This window comes from Dipodomys merriami, unplaced genomic scaffold (assembly GCF_024711535.1).
Source record: "Dipodomys merriami isolate MVZ:Mamm:240054 unplaced genomic scaffold, mDipMer1.0.p SCAF_28, whole genome shotgun sequence".
In the NCBI taxonomy this organism is placed as follows: domain Eukaryota; kingdom Metazoa; phylum Chordata; class Mammalia; order Rodentia; family Heteromyidae; genus Dipodomys; species Dipodomys merriami.
The window spans coordinates 1,986,504-2,010,731 of record NW_027204270.1 but is presented as its reverse complement, the minus strand read 5'-3'; the positions used below and the strand labels follow the sequence as shown (position 1 = coordinate 2,010,731).

General features: G+C 54.4%; 2 protein-coding genes across 2 annotated transcripts in view; both read right to left on the bottom strand.

Annotated features, from left to right (window-relative positions):
• The window catches only part of Tp73 (tumor protein p73), a 55,126-nt gene extending 50,589 nt beyond the window's left edge, over window positions 1-4,537 (bottom strand). Inside the window, exon 1 of the mRNA XM_070036936.1 lies at window positions 4,466-4,537. The gene's annotated coding sequence lies outside the window, so the exon portion shown is untranslated. The remainder of the gene's footprint in view (window positions 1-4,465) is intronic.
• On the bottom strand, window positions 1,121-24,016 carry LOC138838438 (collagen alpha-1(I) chain-like). The gene is made up of 8 exons (XM_070037944.1): window positions 23,519-24,016; window positions 22,826-23,083; window positions 21,781-22,711; window positions 21,211-21,423; window positions 4,466-4,567; window positions 3,604-3,700; window positions 2,784-2,953; window positions 1,121-1,236 (listed from the first exon to the last, which is right to left on the bottom strand). Exons 1-8 carry the CDS (start codon window positions 24,014-24,016, stop codon window positions 1,121-1,123), a joined length of 2,385 nt encoding a protein of 794 aa, XP_069894045.1.
• Between the last annotated feature and the right edge of the window lie 212 nt (window positions 24,017-24,228).

The following is a 24,228-nucleotide window of genomic DNA, read 5'->3' as shown; positions in this document are numbered from 1 at the left end:
GGCCCCTGAGCAAGCCATGGCTGGGAACTTGGAGCCCCAGCTGCCCAAGTCTGGGACTCGCTCACCACATGGCGCCCTGCGACCCAGCTCCCCAAGGGGGTCCCTGGCTCTCATCTCCTCCCCCACCCATCCCATCCGGCCCTCCATGGCGCCCACCCTCCACCCCCACCCCTGTCCTATCCCTGAGCAAGCCCTCTCGGTGGCATCCCGTGTGGCCGGGCCGGGCGGCAGCTCTGTGTTCAGCCTTGGTCTACCCTTCCTCTCCTTCTTGTCCTCGCAGGCCAGGCCAGGCTCAGCCCTCTGGGAACCCTGGATCTCGAGTCTCCTCAAGCCCCCTTCCTGTGCCTACAGATCCCCAGGAGGTGGGATCCCATGAGCCTCGGTCCACACCAAAGGCTCCCATCCTGCTCCCTCCTCCTGCCCGGGCCAAGGACAGACTCCATAACTCCCTCCTGTAGACGAAGACCCTCAGAGCCACACCCCGCCCCTGGGCACGGCCCCCTCCCTGGTGCCAGCAAACCTGGTGCCTGCCCTCTTAGTAGAACTCAAAGCAGAGCTGTCCATGTTTAACCCAAGGAGAAACAGGACGGTGTGCCCCGTACCAGCCTCAGTGATCCAAAGCTCCAGTTTTTCCGGGATGGGGTGGGTATCAGGATCTCCTCTGTTCAGGTTGGTGGGAGCTGGGAAGCCTGCCTGGGCCGTGTCTAAACTAGCACATCTCCAGAGCAGCTCAGTTGTTCTGATGGCTGCCTTCCTACCACTGTCTTCGGCTTTCGTTTTCAGTGACTGAAACCAACATATCAAACAAACCTGAGGTCACCCCAGGAGGAGGCCGGTTCAACCATGCGGTGGCCCTCTCTCCAGGGAAGGTGTGGGGGCCAGAAGAGCCCTGCCAGGCAGAGCACCTGCTCCTCCCGCAGCAGCCTCCCCCACACCGGCCCCACGCACGGAGGGCCTGCATCCTGAGCTTCCAGACCTGCGTCCTCAGACAGACAGGGCTCTGCCCAGTCCCCTGGCCCACGGGAGCTGAGCACTGGCTATGAAAGACACATTTAGCCCTCCCACCCTGGGGTGGGGTGTACTATGCGAAATATGGAACGTGGAACAGCTGGAGGCCCGATTAAGCCTCCATCTCCGAGGCTCCGTTAAGCTGCCCGCTGCCTCCGGCCCCCGTCATGGGAAAAGGGATGGGGGCAGAGGCCGGAGGAGCCGTGACCCTCATCTTCATCCTTTGGCCTTCATCAGTGGCCTGGAGAGGTTGGAGGTCTGCTCTCTCTCACCCCTGACTAAGAACAGCAGGAGGCGGGTAGATGGGGGAAGACGGGCACGAGACAACCTTCAAACCACAGGGCCTGCCCTGTCCCCTGGAACCTTCTCTTCTCAGACAGGCACTTCTCTTCCCCTAACAGGGACCCAAGGGATTGTTGTCACGCTCAGACACCGCCTCTGGTCACCTCCACATTCCCACTGCAAAGTGCCCCCTGTGTGGACCCGAACTCCTCGTCCGTGGACTCAGCATGTCCTGTCTGTGCGGACCCCTGCCCTGCAGGCCGAGCGTCCACGCCTTTCCAGCCACCTGCTAGGAGTTCCCACAAATCACACTTGTGCATGCGCGCGCACGCGAGCACACGTGCACACACACACATACACACGCACAATCATCAATCACGTTTCCGGCTTTCCAGCCTCAAAGCTCCCTTCCTGCGGTGGGCTGCAGGGCTGACGTGACCCTGGTCCCCCCTCACCTCTCCCTCCAAGAAACATGCCCGAGCGGCCCTGCACCAGCTCAGCCCTCACCCAACAAAACCCGCCTGGCCTTCTGGGCACTCAGCAGCGCTGGCCTGGCTCTGGGCATCCCGGAGACCGCGCTCCGCCCTTCTGTCACCCGCGGGTGAGTTTCCAGGAGTGCACACCCACCACATCCCACCCAGGGCTCCGGAGTGTCAGTGCCAGGCTGAGCCCAATGCCAGGGAGCCTTCCTAACCCCTCCCCACAGACACCTGCCCTGCCTTCCTGGTGGCCCCCCAGTGGGGGGACAGAGAAGCGCCCCAGATCTTGCCTGCCCCCAAGTGTAAAGAGTCAGTCCAGCCCCAGAGTATGCTAGAGCCAAATCCAGATTGTGACTCCGCGGGTCTTTTTTGGGGGGAGAGGGTTTGATCATGGAGCTTGAACTCTAGGCCAAGTGCTGTTGCTGAGCTCTTCAGCTCGAGGCGAGCGCTCTACCACATGAGCCACAGCGCCACTTCTGGTTTTCTGGTGGTTCACTGAAGATAAGTGTCTCATGGACTTTCCTGCCTGAGCTGGCTTGGAACTGTGACCCTCAGATCTCAGCCTTCTGAGTAGTTAGGATGACAGAAGTGAACCATCAGAGCCCAGCCTGACTTTGAGGGTCTTAAAAGCTCTAGGGAGGGAGAGAATTATGGATGTGGTGATGTTGATCAAGACACATCGCACTCATAACCTGACTTAGGGAACTTCTTTGTATATACTTCACAATAAAAAAATTGGGGGGGGGTCTGATTATGGGGCCTCAACTCTGGGCCTGGGCGCTGTCCCTCAGCTCCTCAGCTCAAGGCTAGCGCTCTACCACTTGATCCACAGCGCCACTGCCGGCTTTTTTCTTTTTGTTTATGTGGTGCTGAGGAATCGAACCCAGGGCCTCAGGCATGCAAGGCAAGCACTCTACCACTGAACCACCTTCCCAGCTAAAAAAATTTTTTAATTGAAGAAAAGAAAAATAAAGCTGGTAGAGGTGTCCCCCCCACCATCATCATTATCATTACCACCATCATCATCCCCACCACCACCACCACCACCATCAATATCACCATCACCACCATCATCATTACTATCACCATCATTACTATCACCATCACCATCATTACCACCATCACCACCATCCTCTTTCTCCTCCTCCTCACCATCCCCATCCCACCATTTCCCACCCTCTGTTCTATAGTCCAGACAGGAAAGGTGTCTCCTGCTGGGCAGTCCTGTCCCTTAGAAACTTTCCCATTCTTGGCTTCTCTAGAGGAAATTTCGGTTTGCCTTTAGCCTGATAAAGCCCGGGCAGGTGCCCCCCTGAACGCCTGGCAGCCCCGAGGCCCCTTCCCCTGTGCAGATGGGGTATGTGCTTCCGGGACTCACAGGACTAGGGACGGCTGCTGAGTTTGCTCTCCGTGTCCCTGCCCTGGCCCTGGGCCCCTGGGCTCGTGTGTGTTCACATGTAACGAGATTACCATGCGCCGGTGCTCTTGTCTGCATTGCTTAGCACTGCTGCCCCAGCATCAGCTGGTGGCACCGGTGAGGAAGCAGGAGGAACAGAACAAATGAGCTGTCTGTCTCAGCGGGCGGGGAAGGACGTGTTTGGTCTTACACCTCTCGCCTCTTTGCCCCTGCTTTGGGCTTCGGTCTGCCAAGAGCTCGGAGTGCAGGGGGTGAGATGTGGAGCTGGGCCTGCCCGTGTCACAGCCCCGCCCAGTGTCCTCTCCCTGCCCCATGAGCTCTGCTTTAGGGACCGTCTTCTCAGGGCAGGTGGTAAATGTACCCAAGGTGGCAAATAAGGGAGCAAGCCAGGAACACCCCAAGACTCCAAGACCTCACCCTTGTAGGCTGCGTCCCAGCAGGCAGGCCGGAGAGGCCCGGGCTGGGAGCCTACGAGAGTAGAGGAGGGGATTCCGGGGCCTGGCCCCAGTGGGCTCTGTGGACACCCAGGGGGGACTGCCATGCCAGTCCCCCACTATCCACCCTGGCAGTACACGTGCACAGACTCACACATGCTCACATGGAACCACACGGTGCATGTGTGTGCACATACTTACATACGTATGTGCAGACAGAACCAGCACCCTCAGCACAGAGCATCTCCCGCTGTGGGCTCGGTGGAACCCTAACAACTTCTTGAGCTGGGGTGCCCCGTCCAATGCAGGCCAGCAGTGCAGGGAGACCCAGCCAAAGACAGAGGGGCTTCCTGGGCCTTCCACTGGGTGGAGGCCAGACCAGATAGGACCAGGAGGACAGGCCAGCTGGAGCAGGCTCTGGGGCCAGGTGACAGAGTCCTGGGGAGAGACGGCGAGTTCTAGGCTGGCCCAGTACAACTGAACATGGATGGGGTTCCCAGCTGGGCAAAACCCTGGCCGTGCCCTGCCTGGGCAGGGCCTGGCCAGCCGCTTAATGCCCCCTGGCAGGGAGTAGAGAGAGGAAGTGAAGGCAGCAGCAACAGAACAACTTCCGTCCCCGGCTCCGTCCACCCCACGTCAGGGAGTGGGCTTTCCAAAGCGCCGTGCCGGGGTGGCTTGTCCCACCAGGGAAACAACAGCCAGCTCCTCCTCAGATTGGCCTGGCCACCAGCGGGCCTGCTGGCCACCAGCAGGCGGTGGCTCTGTGCCCTTGAGTGGCTCCTGCCCCGCGGGCTGTCAACCCCTGCTTTGGGGCCTGAGGAGAGGCCAGCAGAGCCCGTGCCTACCTTGGTGGAGCCTGGGCCCAAGGAGGGTCGGTGGGGCCGGCCAGGCAACAGCGGCTGGAGGCCCTCGGCTCTCCCGGGCAGTGGCAGCAGCGTCCTGGTTGCCTAGGTGATGACATTGGAGTTGTGGAAGGCGGGAGGCAGTGACCAGCTTGGAGCCAAAGGGTGGCCAGGAGGCGGGGCAGGGCGGGGAGCCCTGGGGCTGGGGACCTGCATGCTGGCCTGGGCCCCACCCCTGCCCTCCTCACAGGGACTTCGCAAGGCTCCCTGCATGTGTGAGGAAGCCCAAGTCAGGAGAGAGGACCCGGGGGTCCGCGCCTGACTCCCCGAGCAGAAATGTCTGAGCACACAGAGCCAGAAGACAGCGCTGCGGCTGAATGTGGTCTTCTTGGGCATCTGGCTTCCTTTCCTGGGGCCCTTCAGAGCCCATTCTCCACCCCCTATCCTTCGCCTCCACAGGCACGTGCTGTCCGTGTGTCCCACGCAAGGAGCCAGCTTTGTAATCGTTACGTTAAACCACGGAATTGTGCTGACGCTCCACTGACTGTCCTCCATGCACACACAGCAAGCTCGGGTCATTCGACGTAAGATGCAGGCGCAAGCCTAACTCTGAATTCCCCAGCCCACATTCCTCTCTGCTGGTCACCGGCCTGTAAGGAGCCCCCCACCTAGTCGGGGGACCTTCCCATGCCATCGTCCCCCACCGCCTCCCATTGGGGCAGTGCAGATGGTACAAAGCTCGAATTCCCAGACAAATCCATTCCGGAGAGCCAGGAGGGCCCCATGGAACCACGGGGTCCATCCAGGAAGGGGAGGGGGATGGTTAGAGGCTAAAGCAGAGGTGGCCAGCACACTGGAGAAGGGCCTGGATGGGCTCTTCCTTGACACAGCCCAGTCTCCTGAGCCAACCAGCTCTTCACAGCTGGACGCCCAGCAAGAGGGCTTCACACATTCCCCACCTGACCTCCATAGGGAAGAAAGCTCCAGCATGCTGTTATAAGCCACCAAATTGTGTGGCCATGTTACAGCAGCGTGGGAATCAAGTCTGAGAAACATCACTTGCAACCGGGGTCCTGATGCCCTGGCCCAGCACAGGACGTGCTGGAAGCCCTGAAGGTCCCAGAGGACAGACATGGAGAAGAAGAAAGGGGCCAAGCATGGTTCAGACCAAGACAAGGTCAGCCCTCCCCGTACATCCTCTGCATGCACCTCACCCCCAAGGGCCCCAAAGCCCCATGACTGCGGTGTGTCACACAGTCTCTCTGTGTCTGTCTGTCTGTCTTGTCTGTCTGTCTCTCTATCTCTCTGCCGGTAGGATGGATGTCTGGTGCATTTCTGAGCTTTTCTGAGGGCAGTCAAGGGAAGCTGGGTTCCAGGCCATGTCAAAGCAGAAATGCATATGGCCCCAACCACCCAGGAATGTAGCTGTCAGCTCCAGACATGACTCAAGTGGTAGAGCGCTAGCCCTGACCTGAAGAGCTGAGGGACAGCGCCCAGGCCCAGAGTTCAGGCCCCACGACCAAAAACAAAAAAAAAAATTTTTTTTAATTAAAAAGCTGTTCCTAGGCTGGATGCCAGTGGCTCATGCCTGTCATCCTAGCAACTCAGGAGGCTGAGATCTGAGGATGGAAGTTCAAAGCCAGACACGTCCATGAGACTCATCTCCAATCAAGCAGCAAGAGGCCCTAAGTGGAAGTGTGGCTCAAGGGGTAGAACGCCAACCTTGAGTGAAAAAGCCAAGCAAGATCTCAATCCCCGAGTTCCAGCCTCAGTGCTAGTATGTGAGCATACGCGCGCATGCACACATACACACACACACACACACACACACACACACACACACACACACACACACACACACACACACAGCTGTGACTGTCACACTGGCCCAAAGCCAGGATCCTATTTAAGCTGAGTAGGGCAGGTGAACTCCAAGGAGACCGAGTCCTTGTTTCTCTCCTTCAGAGCCAGAGCTAGAGGGGACAGTGCTCAGGTGAGCCTGGCCCCAGTGCCCTGTGATCTCAATAACAAGGTTAGTCACGTTTAAGATGTGGTAAGGCCTTCATCCTGTGCAGGACTAGGGAAAATAGCCCCGTGTCCCTGCCACTCAGACACACCCAGGACACACCTGCCTTGGGCTACGCTAATGCGTTTTTTTCTTTCTGGCCAGCTGGCTCGGGTCTCATGAAGCACTGCTTTGGCCAAATACATGTGCTCCTTTCACCCCCGATGGAGCTTCCTTCAACCCGCCCTGGCCTAGGCTTCCTGAAAGCACGCGAGGGTGGCCCCAGAGAGCAGAGGCTCGGAGCACACAGGAGACCCCTGGCCACATCCCAAGTTCAAGCACAGCCAGCCCTGCTCCCTTGGTCAAGACCCTTCCTTACCTGGCCCTGAATAATCTGAGCAGCAAGGGATGTTTTATCAGCCCCTTTGGGTGGGTTATAAAATACAATTGAATACTGTGTTATTTTCTTATGTTTTATTTTTCAAATGGTAACCCCTCAGCTGGGCACGTGGCTCACGCCTGTAATCCTAGCTACTCAGGAGGCTGAGATCTGAGGATCGCAGTTTGAAGCCAGCCTGGGCAGGAAAGTGCATGAGACTTATCTCCAGTTAACCATCAGAAAACCAGAAATGGAGCTGTGGCTCAAAGTGGTAGAGTACTATCTTTGAGCAAAAGAGCTCAGGGACAGGATCCAGATCCTAAATTCAAGTCTGATGGCCCCCAAAAAAGGTAGCCCTTCTGTACAACAACATCTTAATAATAGTTCTAAAATTATATTTTTAAAAAGAACCTGAGGGGGCTGGGAAGGTGGCTCAGTGGTAGAGTGCTTGCCTTGCATGCATGAGGCCCTGGGTTCGATTCCTCAGCACCACATAAGCAGAAAAAAAAAAAGCTGGAAGTGGCACTGTGGCTCAAGTGGTAGAGCGCTAGCCTTGAGCTGAAGAGCTGAGGGGCAGCGCCCAGGCCCAGAGTTCAGGCCCCACAACTGACCAAAAAAAATAAAAATAAAAATAAAAAGAACCTGAGGATCAGTGCCTCACATCTATAAACCTAGCTACTCAGGAGGCTGAGATCTGAGGATCACAGTTCCAAGCTAGCCTGGGCCGGAAAGTCCATGAGAATCTTATCTCCAATGAACCGCCAAAAAGCAGGAAGTAGAGCTGTGGTTCAAAGTGGTAGAGCACTAGAGCCTTGAGCAAAAATCTCAGGGACAGCACCCAAGCCCTGAGTTCAAGACCTAGGACCAGCATATGTACACACACACACAAGGTTGGGTCTTGAGGACTGGAGTTAATCTGGACTCTCAGGTAAGGTAGGACCAGGCAGGACACAATGTCTGCGAAGCCTCCTCCAATTCCCTCTGAGCCTTTGAGCCCCACAGAGACGCCAGGCAGAGAGGCAGTGGTGCAGTCCCCAGGACAGACCCGTAACCTGGGTGGGAGGATGCTTCCCTCTATCTCAGGGAGCAGCAGACCTGAGGTGGGCTGGAGCCTACTTCTGCCGACTCTAAAGTCAGCCACTCACCCCAACTTTTCTCACATTCTGACACTGTGAGTTCCTGGGCACAAGCTTGGCCATTCAAAGAGTACGAAAGCAGCCAAGTGCTCACATCTGTAATCCCAGTTACTACTCAGGAAGCTAAAATGTGGAGAATCATGGTTGGAGGCCAGCCAGGAAAGAAAAGTTGATCAGACTCCATCTCCAAAAGGCAGGGCTGGAGGCACAGCTCATGAGGGAGAACACTGCTGGGTGCCGGTGGCTCACGCCTGTAATCCGCAACTCAGGAGGCTGAGATCTGAGGATCGCGGTTCAAAGCCAGCCCGGGCAGGAAAGACCGCGAGACTCCTATCTTCAATGAACCACCAGAAAACCAGAAGTGGCGCTGTAGCTCAAGTGGTAGAACGCTCGCCTTGAGCTGAAGAGCTGAGGGACAGCGCCCAGGCCCAGAGTTCAAGCCCCACGACCAACCAAAAATAAAATAAAAATAAAAATAAAAGAGAGAGAGCACTGTCCTAGTTGAGTGTGTGACACTGAGTTCAAACTCCAGTATGCAAAAACAAACAACCAAACAACAAAAGCGAAGGCATCTGGACAGCATGAAGCAAGCTCCCACCACAGAGAGCTGGCTGAAATGTAGAACAGGGAATGAGTTCTCATTATGATTTAGGAAAGGAAGACAAGGTTGGCTCAAGTGAGACTTCTGGCTTCTCTCAAAAGGACTCAAGGTTAGTGAAGAAACTTAAAGAATGAATTCTGAGCATTCTACCCCCCACACACCCCTCAAGAGCGTTTATTGGTTCAAAAGTGTTCTGCATGACTAGCTGCTATCCTGATGTCAAGAGCAGACCCTCTCTGTGGTTCTAGTGCTTTCGAAAATCACACCAACCGGAGGAAGGCTGGAGATGGATAATGTTCTTGGAATTACATTGACCTCAATCTTCCAGTCGTCTGGCTCCCTATCTTTTTTAAAACCAGGATCCGTCATTTTCACATTAATCCAATTAGCGTCCTGTTTACCCATGCCTCGTCTTTTTTAATTTGCAGCTTCATTCTGAAAGCTCGGGGACACTTTCTCAACTTTGTCTCTCCTCCCTCATTACTGCCAAATAATTAGTCAAACAGCCGTCCCTGATCAAAAATTAAGGACCCAGCAGCAAGCCGGAGCATGCCTGACTCCAAAAGAAAGAAATGACGGGAGGCTGCTCTAATTACCAGGCTTGGTTGACAGTCCTTGTCCAAGGGAGGCGAAGGCTGAGCCGGAGGGAAGGAGGGCCGGGCCTGCAGATGGCAGCTCGCTCTGGAGTTGGCCAGCCTGGTTTCAAGATGCCTGCAGAGTCCTTCCTTTGTGGTCTTAGGAGCCAACTCACCTCAGCATGGTGCCACAGAGCTGGGGGCCTGGGGGAAGTGGGGTGAGCTCACTTGCCTCTGTGGCCCTCTCAGCAGGAACTGCTGAGCCCCCGGCCATGCTGCCACCCTGCAGATGCTACCAGCCCTCCCGTGTCCTCTCACAGAGGAGCAGGATCCACACCGGGCCCTGGGAGGCCCCTGGTGAGCCAGGCCCTCACAATGACCAGGCCGGTGGGTCTGCCAGTGCGCCAGGCGGGCACCAGGGCTCTGCATAAGTGAAGCCCTCGCTCTGGCTGAGGGCAGGCATGGGGACCGCCAGGAGGCGTCTTCCAAAGCCCAGGAAGCGGCTCAGGAGAGGGAAAGGGACTGCCCTGCCGGCTTGAGGGAGGAGGTAAAAGGCAGAGGTCCCTCCTGGCAGGAGCCACCTGCCCAATTAGCAGGGCTACCCCAGATGCACCCACAGCCCGCTACCCAGAGCAGCAGGTGAGCAATTAGAGCCCAACCTGTCCTCTGGGGAGTGACCTGCCAGCTGCCACAGGCGGGGCCACGGGGTGGTGTCAGGCCCCTCCTAGACGCAGCACCCCAGGCAAGATGACAGAGTCTGCCCGGGCGGGGGCCCTGGCTGACAAGAGGTGGGGGGACACTAACTGCTTGTGCTCAGGTATGGGAGGGGCTGGAACAGCTTTCCTGGGCACCCGGTGCCCTGGGCTGTCCTCAGGGCCTCTCAGGTGGTACCCAGGGTGGTTCAGCATCAGCTCACAGGAGGGACACAGTCACAGCTCCCCAGGGGCTGGTGCAGAGGCAGCAAGGACACAGTCACAGCTCCCCCGGGGCCGGGTGCGGAGGCAGGTTGGCCAGCCCAACCAGGACACCCGTGGGCCTCCGGCTGCGGTAGCCCAACACACAGCATGGTGGCATTTGAGAAGGCAGAAGCAAGAAGCTCCCTCTCACCATCCCCTGACCCCTCTTCCTGAGACAAGCTATAAAATAACTATTGGACCAGGTACCAGTGGCTCACGCCTGTCATCCTAGCAGCTCAGGAGGCTGAAATCTGAGGATGGTGGTTCGAAGCCAGCCTGGGAAGACTCTTATCTCCAATTAACCACCAAAAAGCTGGAAGTGGAGCTGTGGCTCAAGTGGTAGAGCAGTAGCCTTGAAAACACACACACACACACACACACACATACACACACACAGACGACAACAACAACAACAAAACAGAAAATGCTAAGGTCATACAACCTGAGTTCAAGTCCCAGTACTAGAACAACAACACATTGTTAGGTCTACCTCTGGGTAGGGTAAGAGCCTCCTGTGCCCAGGAACAGGGAAGACCCTGCGTCAGCAGGCTGTTCACGACCTGCAGCTTGTCCCATCCAACCAGACCCTCTGTCCCCCAGTGCGCTTCCGCAGAGAGCAGGGCTGACTCCGTGTGTGCCGCCGCCGGCACTGACCTGGACGAAGCAGCTCTGCTGGGCTGAGTGTGAGTCCTCATTTCTGGAGGTCATGTAATGCCCATGCTCAGTCGGGCCGGGGCGTTCCCTTACTAGCCTGTCTTTCATCACGATGGCCTCTCTAGGGCTTGGCATGGGACAGAGGCCCTGCAGCCTGCCGGGCAGACACAGCTCTGCCTGCCTCTGGCCTCCGCCATTGTGCTCATCTTCTGGGCCTCTGCCTCCCTATCTTGAAATAGGATGGGTTGTTAAAGAAACGGCACAGATGAGGACAACACCAATGCCTAAGACACACTCAGAGTGGAGGAGGGTCCAGCGCAAGGATCCTGACCTACTTGTTACTCATTCATGTACCCAGTCCACAGACCGGTACGCAGAGGTAGATTTCCCTTCACACACAAGCATTCTGTCCCCACCCTCGGGTTCAGGCCTGTCCCAGGCCAGCTCTAGCTGTTTCCATCTCATGGGGGCTCTTTGGAAAAACTGAGTCTACCACGAGGGCCTACAGACCTATGTTGGGGTTTGAATCAGCTTACCCCAAAATGTGCCTGTGAGAGGCGGGAGTGGGCACATTTGTGGGGTACACTGAGTGTCTTTGTGTGTGTATGTGCTGGTCCTGAGGCTTGGAGGTAAGAATCTCGGGGGCTCATTGGTAGAGCACCAGCAAATGAGTGAAACCATCAGGTGCTGCATTCCAGCCCCGGTCTCAGGCCGGGAAGAGTCTCATGGATTTTCTTGCCAGGGCTGGCTTTGAGTTGTGATCCCAGGACCTCAGCCTCCAGAGGAGCTAGGATTACAGGTGTGAGCCACAGGCGCCCAGAAACACTTTGGAGTATTTCTCGCTGTTTTGCAAGCCTGAAGACATATGGTGGATCTGAGCCGCCCATCTGCGGGGCCAGTGACACTGGCACAGGTCATGCTCATCTGTGCGGGGTCTACACCAGGAGGAGAGCACCCCGCTTGTGATGTGTCTATCCAGCCAGGCATCTGCTGCTCCCCCTTCGCTGCCCCTCCCCCTTCTACATTAGTTTCTACCACCCCAGAGGCCCAGGCCCGCTCTGTCCCTCAGGACAGCCCTAGCTGCTGTTATCTGAGCCTCACCCTCCTGTGGGGCTCCTGTGTGTATGGACGCGTTCACCCTGGCAAGTTTAGGGTTCTCATCAGCATGGTGACAGACCTTGCTGTGGCCCGGATGACGTTCTTGCCTGTGTTATGTCCTAAGCACTTGGTGCCATTGGATCAGTCATCCATGCCATCGCTTTCTTAGGAGTTTATCTAAACGCGAAGCCCAGGGCAGACATGGCCTTCTCCTCTTGACCCTGGCTGCCTGCTTGGCACTGGCCACTCCCGCCCCACAGCACCTGCCTTGTGTCCATCACAGAGCGGCGGGCCCATGACCAACCCCACATCCCTGGTCACACAAGACAGTTTACACACACACACACACACACACACACACACACACACACACACACACACACACACACACTCAGACCCATCCCCACCAGCCTGGGGCGGGGACGCTGTCTCTCTCAGCCTGTTTCTGGGAGAGAAGTTGGGTGACGGTGGGGAGCTACGAATTCAGCAGTCGCACCCCACTCCTGAACGTGTCTGTCACTGGTGTTGGTGTTGAATCACTAGCCAGATAGTTTGACAGAGAGGAGGAGAGAGGTCAAGCCATGTTTTCCCATCTCAGATACACTGCCAAACGTCATTTGTGTGAGAGCTCTATTTTTTTTTCTTTTTTAAAAATTATCCCTAGAAAGGGATTACGGTTACATAAGTCAGGTAAAGAGTGCATTTCTTTTTGGACAGTGTGACCCCTTCCCTTGCTCTCTCCCAGTTTTTCCCTCCCAATCCCCCCACAAGTTGTAATGTTCATTTTCAACAGTGTCCAGTGAGTGCCACTGCTGCAGGTCTACCCTTTGTCCTTCCATTTCTGTGCCACCTCTTACCCTCCCAAAGACAAATACACAACAAAAAGGAATGAAACCAAAAACAGCACAAAAGAAAAAAAATTCCTCTTGTTTTCATTTCCTGGAGTTCATTGTGATAAATATTATTTTGTTCGATCAGAGATGCACATAGGCACTGCTGAAAGAGAAACAGGCACTTGTGTAGATTGAACATTCTTAAAACTTCCAGGCAAATAGGAAAAGGACCAAAATCTAGCCCCAGTTCGTGTAAACTGGAATAACCTTTGGCACATAAACACTAGCTTAAGTTTGCTGGATTAATTTCAACCGGCACATCTTCCCAGTTTTCGGCATCCAATATAAACCCAGAAACACACTGGTGCTCTTCCTGGGTCTGCGGGTCCCAGGAGCTGCTGATCTCCTCTGGATGTCTAATACGTGCACGGTGGTCCCTGCCTGTCACCTCGCACATAGACACGCAGTAAAGGGAACAGGAAATAAGTAAAAAAAATCTGCCAGGTCTCTGCTTTCCTGACATTGCTGCAAACCGTCCCCCAGGGGAAGTAACTTCAGATCATAACTAGCTCTGTTTAAAATCACAAAAGTGTGTGAAATTTCCAAAGTCTCATACACACATGATTGTTAAAAACAGGAGCACTAAACAGATGTCGGTAGAACAAAACTTGGCGAACAACCTTCTCAACAACTGTGTTTTGCAATGTCTGCTTCAGAAATCATTTCCCATTCTGAATGGAACATAACGTATGTATGTCTAAAATAGCCCGGTGAAACCCCCGGGTACAATGAATACACCTAAAAAATGAATGTAAAACAGGCTCCCTTGCAAAGGTTGACCAAGAGGATGAATGAGGATGAAGATAGTCCATGCCGTTGCTTTAGCATCTATAAAATTCCAACAGTGAAGCCTGCTGAAATTGTTTGAAGAAGGGGTGTAGATTGGGGGGAGAGAGTGAGGGAAGACATGAGGTTCGTCAGGCTCCATTATTCACATGTGTAGAACTCTCTCTCTCTCTCTCTCTCTCTCTTCACACACACACACACACAGACACACACACACACAACCTCTCCTATGTAACTGTGCTTGCATAAAATAAATGTTTATCACATCTCGTGGGTAGTATGCACCTTTAAAGTTATATACTAAGTTAAATATCTATTCATTGCACATCTAGATCACTTGAAACTTTGTAAGTTGAAGTATATCGAATTCTTTCCCTTTCCTTCCTTTGTTTTTCTTCTTTTCCTTTCCTTTCCCTTTCTCCCTTCCCCCTCTCCCCTCTCCCTCCCTTTCTCCTCTCTCTTCCTTTCCCCTTTTCTCCTTTCATTTCCCTTTCTACCTTCTCCTCTTTTCCCTCTCTTCCCTTTTCTTCTTGACCCTCCCCCTCCCTTCTCTTTTCCTCTCCCTTGCTCCCTCCTGTCTCCCTCCTCCCCTCCCCAGCCCCCAGCAGAGCCTTTCCCTAAGTGCAGCACAGTTCCTCCCAAGTCTAGATCTTTTTGTCTTTTTGATGGGCTTGTGCAGGCTAGGCGAATCTCCTGTCACTCAGCTATGCTCCCAGTCTGACTTTTGGCTTATTACTAAAGCTAAGGTATTTGGGTTTGTTCATAAACACATCTGTTCCACAGTAAAAAAAACTGAACTACAGGGAGCCACATGTTTGTAGGAATGGTGACGAGGCATATTTGAGGATGTGCCCGTCTATAGATAGAATGCTAGCGTCATAGCTTGCTGCTGCTTGCTTCCAAGTTTCCACCGGGATATTAGACTTATGAAGAGTTATAAGTCAATATATGTAATTAAAACAGCCAAAACTATTAAGAATGCAAGAAAAATAAAGCATGGTTTTGGTAAGAAGAGCCGCAGGAATGCTTTTTGTTGTTGTTGTTGTTCTGGAAAATGAACAAGTCATGCATGGATCTAATATAAAGGTTGCTTCAGAAATAGGAAGGAAGGGAAAAAGAAAACTAATGGTCATAGAAAGCTGGCAAGAGATGGAAGGGAGAGGAAAACCTTATGTGGTCAAGTTTCCTAAAACAGACTTCTGTTAGCAGGGTACTCGTGGCTCAGGCCTATAACCCTAGCTACTAAGGAGGCTGAGATCTGAGAACCACATATGAAGCCAGCCCAGGCAGGAAAGTCAATGAGACACTTACTTATCTCCAAATTAACCAGTAAAAATCTGGAACTGGAAGCGTGCCTCAAGTGGTAGAGTACTAGCCTTGAGCAGAAAAAAGCTGAGTTCAAACCCCAGTGCTAACAAAAATAAAGGGGGAAGGGGGAAACAGAAAAATGAGTATTAATATCACGAGTAAACTGATGTGGTCTGGGCTGAGCTCAGTGGTAAAATGCCTTCACAGGACCCTGGGTTCCATCCACAGCTCTGAAACAAATGACGATAAAAAGTAACTGGGGCTGGGAAGGTGGCTTAATGGTAGAGTGCTCACCTAGCATGCATGAAGCCCTGGGTTCAATTCCTCAGTACCACATAAACAGAAAAAGCCACAAGTGGTGCTGTGGCTCAAGTGGTAGAATGCTAGGCTTGAGTAAAAGAAGCTCAGGGGCAGTGCCCAAGCCCTGAGTTCAAGCCCCAGGACTGGCAATAAAAAAAGAAAAAAGTAAATGGATGCAAAGCTAGACTTTCTACTTCTTCTTTTACAGTTTTCCTGCAGGATTGGCTTGACCTTTTTTTTTTTTTCGGTCAGTCATAGGGCCTGAACTCTGGGGCCTGGGCACTGTCCCTCAGCTCTTCAGCTCAAGGCTAGTGCTCTACCATTTGAGCCACAGCACCACTTCCGGCTTTTTCTGCTTATATGGTGCTGAAGAATGGAACCCAGGGCCTCATGCATGCAAGGCAAGCACTCCACCACGGAGCCACCTTCCCAGCCCCTTATTATTAATTTTTTAAAATATATTTTTATTATCTTCAAGTAGTTATACAAAGAAATTGCCATTCAACAAAGCAGTTAATGAATATAATGCATCTTGATCAATGTTACCCCTTACATCATTCACACTGGCTTGATCTTGATATGAGATTGTTAAGAGAATTTTCTTCAACCTCTAAGAAATCTGCCAAAAAAAAAACAAAACACAACAACCACCAAGATTCTGTGTTATGAGAGTAGTTTCCTGAACTTATGTTTTCCTTAATACTTAAGAGAACTGACTTCTATTTAAAGTTCTATGGCTTTTTGAAAATTGTATAACCTTTCATACTTGTCTTTCAAATACTTAGCTATTGTCCTGATAAAATTATGTATTGTTATTTCAGAATGATCTGTGATCTTCTTTAACCAAGTGTAATACTTTTGCTATTTTGATAACTGTCCAAAAATCAGATTCCAAATTAAACCTTTTTTTGTCTCTAACACTGGAATTTTCAGATGCCCCTCTCCTTTAGAATATTTCAAAAGAACTCACTAATTTTCCCTCTAGAGGATAGTAAACTATTTACTTGCATGAGAAGGGTTATCAAAAAATGGGTAAATGCATTTCAAATCATAAAGCATTCCAAAACTCTATATATCCTGTATTGTTATAATTCAAATTATTTTCTTACAATGTGACAGAAATGACAAGATTTCCTGGCTGGATAATAAGCTCCCCTCTTGATTATCTGAAGTTAGTTGTATTCAGAGGCTTTCCTGAAAGCTCTTTCAAGCAAGTCTAACCCCGAGTGTCCATCTTCAAAGAGAACTGGGAGCAGGGCACTGCCTGGCACAGGTTTCTAATATGATTATGGTGACAGTATCAAACTGGGTACAAATCTCCACAATTCTAACCATAACTGACAGCAATCTGAAAACATTAAAATTTGTAGACAGAGCTGAAATTACTTGATTCTCCCAGAATGGGAAAACAATTGGTATTCATATTTTCAAATCAATATTGACCTAAATTCAAAAAAAATCACTTTAACTTGGTACCTGCCCTACAGGCTGAATAAGGCCCCTCACTCTCAGGGAGGGCCAGGAAACCTAAGAATATGTGGGGGGCTGGCACGCTGGGAGCTGACACCTATAATCCTAGCTGCTCAGGAGGCTGAGATCTGAGGCTCACAGCCAAATCAGGCAAAACAAAAGCTGTGAGATTCTTATCTGAAGTTAATCGTAAAAAACTGGAAGTAGAGCTGTGGCTAAAATGGTAGAGTGCCAGCCTTGAGTAGAAAAGAACAGAGTGTAGGTGAAACCCCAGGATGCACACACACACACACACACACACACACACACACACACACACACACACACACACTTTTTTCTTTGAGTACCTCTGAAAAGAAAGTTCCACTGGGCTACACGGGACTGCAGGTGGATGCTGGTGGGCAGCGGTGTTGCCCGGCTTCCTGGCCTCCAGAGACTTAAAGTTTAATCTGAGATTCCTTATTAACGATGCCAGCAAAGCAGAGCTAAAGAGAACCTGTACGGTCACTGTCGGGATAACCATTAGAGTAAGTCTGCGTTTCTCTTCTGGAATGGAACCCATCCTCGGGCTCTGCCCAGCCCTCCATAAATCAGGCCAAGTTCAAGGACATTTTGAAACTAACATCAGTCTACTGTGATTGATTTGGGTAGAAAGGGAAATGACGCTAGAGGAAAATGATATTTCTATAGAAAACTAGAGTGCACCTGTTATTAGTGTTTTCCTGTTGCATTTAGGTGTCATTTTCGGTTTCCACAGAGGACTGACCCTGACTGAATTCTTCTAGCTGCCATCTTGGGGATGTTTCAGATGGGGATCATAATTCACCCCATACCAGGACTGCAGGAACCTCGAATTCCACACGGATAATTGCTGATAATGTTGAGTGGATTGCTTTGAGTGGTCCTTTAATAGAGACAGCTGTTCCACCACACACATCGCACCTCCCCCCCCCAGCCCCAGCCTCCATCATCCATCTGACTCCCTATGGCACCTAGCCCTTCCTGCCACTCTGCATCATATACATTATATGCCTTGCTCATCTTGTTAATGTTTTAAGTCTCATATTTGTGTCACTAAAATTGTTTTTTTGGTTGGTCGTGGGGCTTCAACTCTGCACTTGTCGCTGTCACTCAGCTCTTCAGCTCAAGGCGAGCACTCTACCGCTTGAGCCACAGTGCCACTTCCAGTTTTCTAGTGGTTCATTGGAGATAAGAGTCTCACAGACTTTCCTGCCCGGGCTGGCTTTGAACCACGATCCTCAGATCTCAGCCTCCTGAGTAGCTAGGATGACAGGCGTGAGCTAGGGGTGCCCGGCAATTGTTTGTCTTTCTAAGTTCTTTTTAGACAAGGTCTTGCTGTGTAACCCAGACTGGCCTTGAACTTATGATGCTTCTGCTTCAGCCTCCAAAGTGATGGGATTATGCCATCATACTCAGCTCTGAATTTGTTTTTCTCTTGTGGATCTGTGTGGTGCCAATTTATGTCACAGCCTAGCCAACAAACCAAGAAGGCGGGGCAGAAGGAAGCAAGGTGTTCTCCCTTACAGCTCATTCTTTGGAGAGCCCTCCCCTCCACAGGAATGTCTTAGCCATAGAAATCTGATCTAATTGCACCTACCCCCTCCATGCACCCCTGCCCCAAGCTTCTCTACTGCCCCAAGACCTGACTTCAGAATCTTGCTCTGTCTCCAGCAGGGCACCTCCTGCAGCCTGGCCTCTTCAGGACTCAGTGGAACTGCCCTGTGATCCAGCCTTTCCTTCCTTAGGGCTCTTCTGCCCCCTCTGCCTAGGACGGTATGCCCTCACTAGCCTTTCCTGAGGCCCCTTAGTACCAACTGTTTCTTGCTCCATGTGTGTCTGGAGACTACAGGAACCCTTCCTTGAGGGAGGAAGGTTGCAAATACCTAAAGCAAAACAATCACCAATTACTGAACTGCAATCTGAACGGCAGTCTCCCCAAAAGAAACATTCGCCAGAACCTTCAAATGTGATCCTATTCAGAATTGGAGTCTTGGCAGATGTGATTAAGCCAAGGATCTCCTGAAGAGATCTCCTGGGTTCATCTGGTAGGTGTGGAGCTTTGATGACAAGTGGTTCAAGGAAATGCGAAGAAGAAGGTGGGGGGGGGAGGTGAAGAAGGTGTGTGTGGCAGAGACAGAGGCAGCGGGCACATCAACAAGCCAGCAAACACAAGAATGGCTGGTAGTCCCTGGTGTAGAGAAAGGCCGTGAATGCCCTTTCCCTTTGAGCTCCCTAAAGGAAGCCACCCTGCCACACCCTGAGTGCAGACTTCTGTCCCACAGATGAACACCAGTGAATTTGTTTCTCCATTTAATATTTAAAGGGCTAATTTGCTGCAATTGTGGGTCAGCAACAGAGCACCTGCTACCAAGGGGAGCCCTTGAGTTCAAACCCCAACATTACCAAAAGAAAAAATTCTAAAGGCAATCATACCCTGTGGCCAGTGGCTCACACCTGTAATCCTAGCTGCGAAGGAGGCGGAGATCTGAGGCTAATGGTTCAAAACCAGCCTGGACAGGAAAAGTCCTTGAGGCTTTTATCTCCCATTAGTCACACACACCAAAAAAAACTAGAAGTGGGGCTGTGGCCCAAATGATAGAGCACCAACTTTGAGCAAAAAAGCTAAGAGGGAGTGCCCAGGTCTTGAGTTCAAGCTTCAGGATAAGTGAGCACTCACCACACACACACACACACACACACACACACACACACACACACACACACACACACACACACACACACACACACACACACACACACACGTTTTTGAAGTGCTGGTCCCAGGATGAGTGGGCAGGCAGACAGCAAACTGTGAGCATTTGTCTACATCACCTCCACACAACCTGACTATGACTGGGGACAAGTAGCTGGCCAATGTGCTATGTATAATCAGCTGTACCAGAGTCAGACAGAAACAAGGCTGGTGTAAACAGGGACCTAGGAGTCACCCTCACGTAATTACTCATCAACGTTTCTTCTTTCTCTTTTACTGTTGAAGTAGAACCATGAGACAATACTGTGTCTTAAAGTAACTAACGGCTTTGTTTCCACCGTATTGTAAATGAGTCCGTTATAAAATGGTGGCCACACACAAAACACAATGATGTTTTAAACGATTTTTTTTGTTTTACTTTTCACAAACTCAAGTTTCACCGTGTCTACGTTGTCATTTGTAGATATCTGTAGACAAGTCATCCCTGAATTAGGCGACAGAAAATCATCTCCCACTGAAACAAATGTACAAGTTACTTTTATGCACTGGTAAAAATGTGCTGTTTGGGGGGCTCAGGGCTAGTGAGCCCTGAGCTGCAGCAGGGCTTCCCTGGCCCCACCCCCTGCAGCCCCCCTCTCCTCTTAACCCTGTCTCCTCTTTTCATCTCAGAGACTGCCTGTGGTCAGCATTGTAGATCCATTCCTGGGCCTGGGTGGGGCCTGATCTATAAATAAACACAGATGCCACCCAGGTCGTGGGCAGATCTCTGCTGCACTGGCATCTCCCTGCCCCCAGATCCCAGGCTACCAGAGAGCCGGCCCTCCCTGCGGCCACCCTGGCCCTCCCCACCCAGGGGCAGCACGTAGGACCAAGAGCCATCACGGTAGGGGTCACTGAGCGGTGCCAGGCCCTTCCAAGCCCTTTGGATATGACAACTTGTTCACGGCTCTCCCAAACCTTTGAGGCAGACACTGTTATCACCCTACTTTGTAGGTGGGTAAACTGAGTCTCTGAGCTGTGAAAGTGGCTTGCCCACAGCCCAAGGGCAGAAAGAAGAACTTGGACTCCTGTGCTGTGACTTTCTGTCCAGAATGGCTTTGCGGTTGGGGCTGCCAGCGGACTTAGCAGATGGACACCTGTTCTCCACAGCCTCAACCAGGAAGACCACAGGACAGACGAAGCCCATGGCTGCCCCATGGTCTGTCCAGGAGTGTGTGTGACACTTGCCCCCCCCCCAGCTGTAGCCCCAACTGATCAGTGCGCAACACCTTTGACGCTTTCCATGCCTTTTAATATTATTTTTAAAATTACATTCATAAAATCTTGCATAGCAAATTTCTAAACACTTTCCTGTTCTTTTCAAAGCAACGCTTTAAAAAACAAAAACGGGACAAATCAAAGGCACAAATTTTGGAACCAGTCAAGGGGTAATTTATTTTGTTTCCATTCACTCAATTTCCTCTAACGCGGAAGTGAAACAAATAAACAATGACGATAGTAATTTTTTAAAAACTCAACAACAAAAAAGTCAGGTATTATGTTAATGAGACGCGGGTCCCAAGGGTCCACAGGGATACAGACTCCAGCCCAGCGGGGAGCCAAGGGGCTGGGGTCCGAAGTCGGAGGTGCACTCTTTTCTGACCCCTAGCTGGCGGGCCTTCCGGCCGTCTGTGCCCCCAGACGCCTAGGTGTGTGCAGACTGGCTCCTTCCGAGCCACTGGGTAGGAAGGTAAGAAGACCAGCTTCCCCCATCCTGAGGGCGCTGGCGCTGGAGGAGGGCGAGGGCCGGGAGAGAACGAACCCGAGTTCCCTCTTCCGACCTGGAACCTGATTCCGTCCCCTGAGTGCTTTACCTTCCCCTTGGTCGGGAAGCAGAGGCTGGCTGGCAAAGTCAGAGCCCCGGGAACCGCAGGGCGCCCAGCCGCACCGGACGCGGGGCAGGGCCTCCCCGCGCCCAGAGCCCCCGCGGGCTGCGCCCAGCGCCCCTGCGGGCTGCCTGCGCCCTCCCGGCCTTCCTGCTGGGGGCGCGGGGGTCCGGGACGCGGACTCCTGGGAACCGGCCCTGCCTGCGGAGAGGAGCGTGCGGGATCCCGCACGCCTTCCAACTTCCACCCGCACCCGACCCGGAGACCGGGCCTCCTCCGCCCCTCGTCAACTGGATGGCCAAGGGGCGAGCGGGGGGGGGGGGTGGTGGGAGGGGTGGAATGCACCCCGGAACCCCCGGGCTCCCCACCGGCAGATCCTGGCCCCCACAGCTCCTGAACCCCTGGGAACGGCGTGTCCCCCGGTTCTCCCGCCCGCCCAATCTGCTCCTCACCTCTAACCCCCAGCTTCGAAGCGCCCGGCACCCCGGTTCCCCCCCCCCCATCGAAAGCAGAGCCCGGCGGGCCCCAAGCCTGCAGCGGGTTCCCGCGCGCTCCTACCTGCTGCGGCCCGAACCCCGGGCGTCGGCGTCCGGGCCCGGGCGGCCCCTCGGTGGGCGCGGGCGGCGGGCGCGCGGGCGGCCGGGCGCGGGCAGGGAGGCGGGGCGGGCGGCCGGGCCCGCGGCGGGTTATATGGGCGCGGGGAGGGGAGGTGCCGCGGGGAAGGGGGGTGGCCGCGGGCGTTAGCGCTCTTCGCGGCCCGGCGGCGGGAAGGCAGCGCGGGCACTGGGCCGTGGCAGGCGGAGAGCCCGGCGACGGGGCCGGGCCCGGCTCTCCTGCCCGCGCCCCGCCTCCCCAGCTGGCCCTCTCCGAGTCGGGGTCCGGGCCCGCTCCGCCCCGCGCGCTTCCCGCCGCCGTTTGGCGCGCGTCTCCCCCGCGGAGCCCGGGCCGCGTTCGCCGGAGCGAGCGGGGCTGGACGCGGGCGGGACGCGATCGCAACCTTCCGCAGGTCTGAGGGCGGCAGCCGGGCTGGCCGGAGCCCAGGGGGGCGCCCCGGAGCGCGCAGGAGCCCAGGGGGTGACCCCGGGGCCCGAGGGCTGACACCCGTGCGTGCAGAATCCCGGGGGGCGATCCAGATGCGCGCCCGAGCCCAGAGCGGCGACCCCGGGGCCCAAGGCTGACCCCGGTGCGCACAGGAACCCAGGGGGTCGACTCCGGTGCGCACTCCGCGTGCGATGCCCTTGCCCCCCCTCCGCGCTCTCTCTGGGGGCCCCAGGCGCCCCATCCTCAGGAAGCCTAAGTCCTCCCGCGTCCCGCACTGCGGAGCCTTGGAGTCGGGGTCAGAGGGGGCCTCAGCTGGTCGCGTCCACGCTCGCTGTGGCCAACGGAGCGGACCAGGGTGAGGACGGCGGGGCGGGTCAGAGAGGACCACGCCGTTCCCGAGCAGCTCGCTGCCCACTCCGCTCTCCGCGGCGCCACGGCCCCCAGGAATCTAGGGAAAACCCCTCCCCCCTGCCAAGGTCTCCCTCTAGGCCCGAGGGAGTGAGTCTTGGTGCGGACCCCGCAGGACCGTGGCCCCATCCCGCTTCCTCCCCTGGCAGTTTGCCCAAGGCCCCAGGGGTTCTGGTTCTCGGTTGAGGGGCGACACTGGCACGCGCGAGTTGCGCACCGAGCAGCTTCGGGGAGGCGGGGACTGTTCTGACCCGACGCCGCTGTCCCCAGGCTCCCTCCGACGCCCGGAGTTGGGGGCCTCTGGGGCCTCATCCTGGCAGGCCCGGCCTCCGCGGGACTGGGAGACTTGGTACAGCAAAAGCGAGACTTCAACGGGGGTCTTACAAAACCAGGGTCTGGTAGGCAGGTACACCTGGAGCAGTCGAGGGAAACGTCTTATCCTCCCAGCACTCCGGGCTCCTCGGCTGGCTGCGCACTGCGGGGTGTGCGATCCTTCCTCACCCTCATGGGATAGTATTCCCGCTCCCTTCGGGGCTTCCTTTCCCTTTCTTTACAATGATACTTAGTTGCCCGTTGTCCGCTGATCTCGCCCAGCCTTCTCTTTCCTGTGTGCCTGGGGACTCGGCGGGTGTCAGCAGGTCCTGGAGCGCTCAATCTCTTGGGCATTTCTCCCCAATGTCCAACGTTCTGCCTTAAAAACGGACCACAAGCACTTTTATTTCTTACAAGTGCCTTGCAAGTAATTTCGCAAGGACACGGAATTAATCCTGTTTTATTTTCTTGATTTTCAAAAGAAATACTTTATAGGCAAACATTGGAGTCCCCGCGCTTCGCCGGGGCCCCTGACGTTCGGGAGACCCGTGGTCTGACTCTGCAGGCAGGAGTGGGGGTGGGGGGATGGGGACCCTTGTCCACGGCGACCTGGCAGGGCGGCCACAGTCGCATTACTGTGGCTGCCAGACGGCGCTGCGGGCAGGGCCAGCTGGTGAGACCCGCGCGGCGCCGCGCCTCGAACCCACCTCAGCCAGCTACCACCCCGCTCGCCGGCAGTGTGTTTCAGAGACGCACACCACGCCGGAGGCTGGAGAGGGCTGGGGACGGAAAAAGCCTCATCGTACTGCCTGCTCGAGGCGCGCACAGACCCCACGTCTTTGGGGGTGTTGGTTACACCCCTGGGGAGCTTGGGGAGGGGGCCGGCGGCGCTGGGAAGCGCTCGACTGTCAGAACGCAGTGTCCAGGCTGCAAAGGCGCTGGCAGGGCCCGCGGATTCCACGAAGGGTGTCGTGCGCACGCGAGTGGCAAGGCCCGTCCCGCGAAGACCTGGTGTCTGGAATGGATTCGACATCCAAGAGGGAACCTGAAGTTCGAAAGCCAAGCCCCCGCGCAGGTGCTGAGTCCCAGGTCCCGCAAGCGCCAAGATCCCAAGTGGGAATCCGGCCGCGAGAATCCGGCCCCAGCGCCGACCTGACTCGGTCCTTCCTCAAGCACCTTGGAGTCCGGGTTTGCTCGAGGAATGAACAGGCGGGAGCGGGTGATGCTCTGGTTCGCGCTGCTGGC

Excerpts from the sequence above, each read along its gene's own strand:
- LOC138838438 (XM_070037944.1), bottom strand. The coding sequence starts at position 24,016 with ATGTCGAATCCATTCCAGACACCAGGTCTTCGCGGGACGGGCCTTGCC. Across the intron at positions 23,084-23,518 it reads AGACCACGGGTCTCCCGAAC|GTGTACCTGCCTACCAGACC; the intron begins GTCAGGGGCCCC and ends CGACTGCTCCAG. Across the intron at positions 4,568-21,210 it reads GCTTCCCGACCAAGGGGAAG|GCAACCAGGACGCTGCTGCC; the intron begins GTAAAGCACTCA and ends GTCATCACCTAG.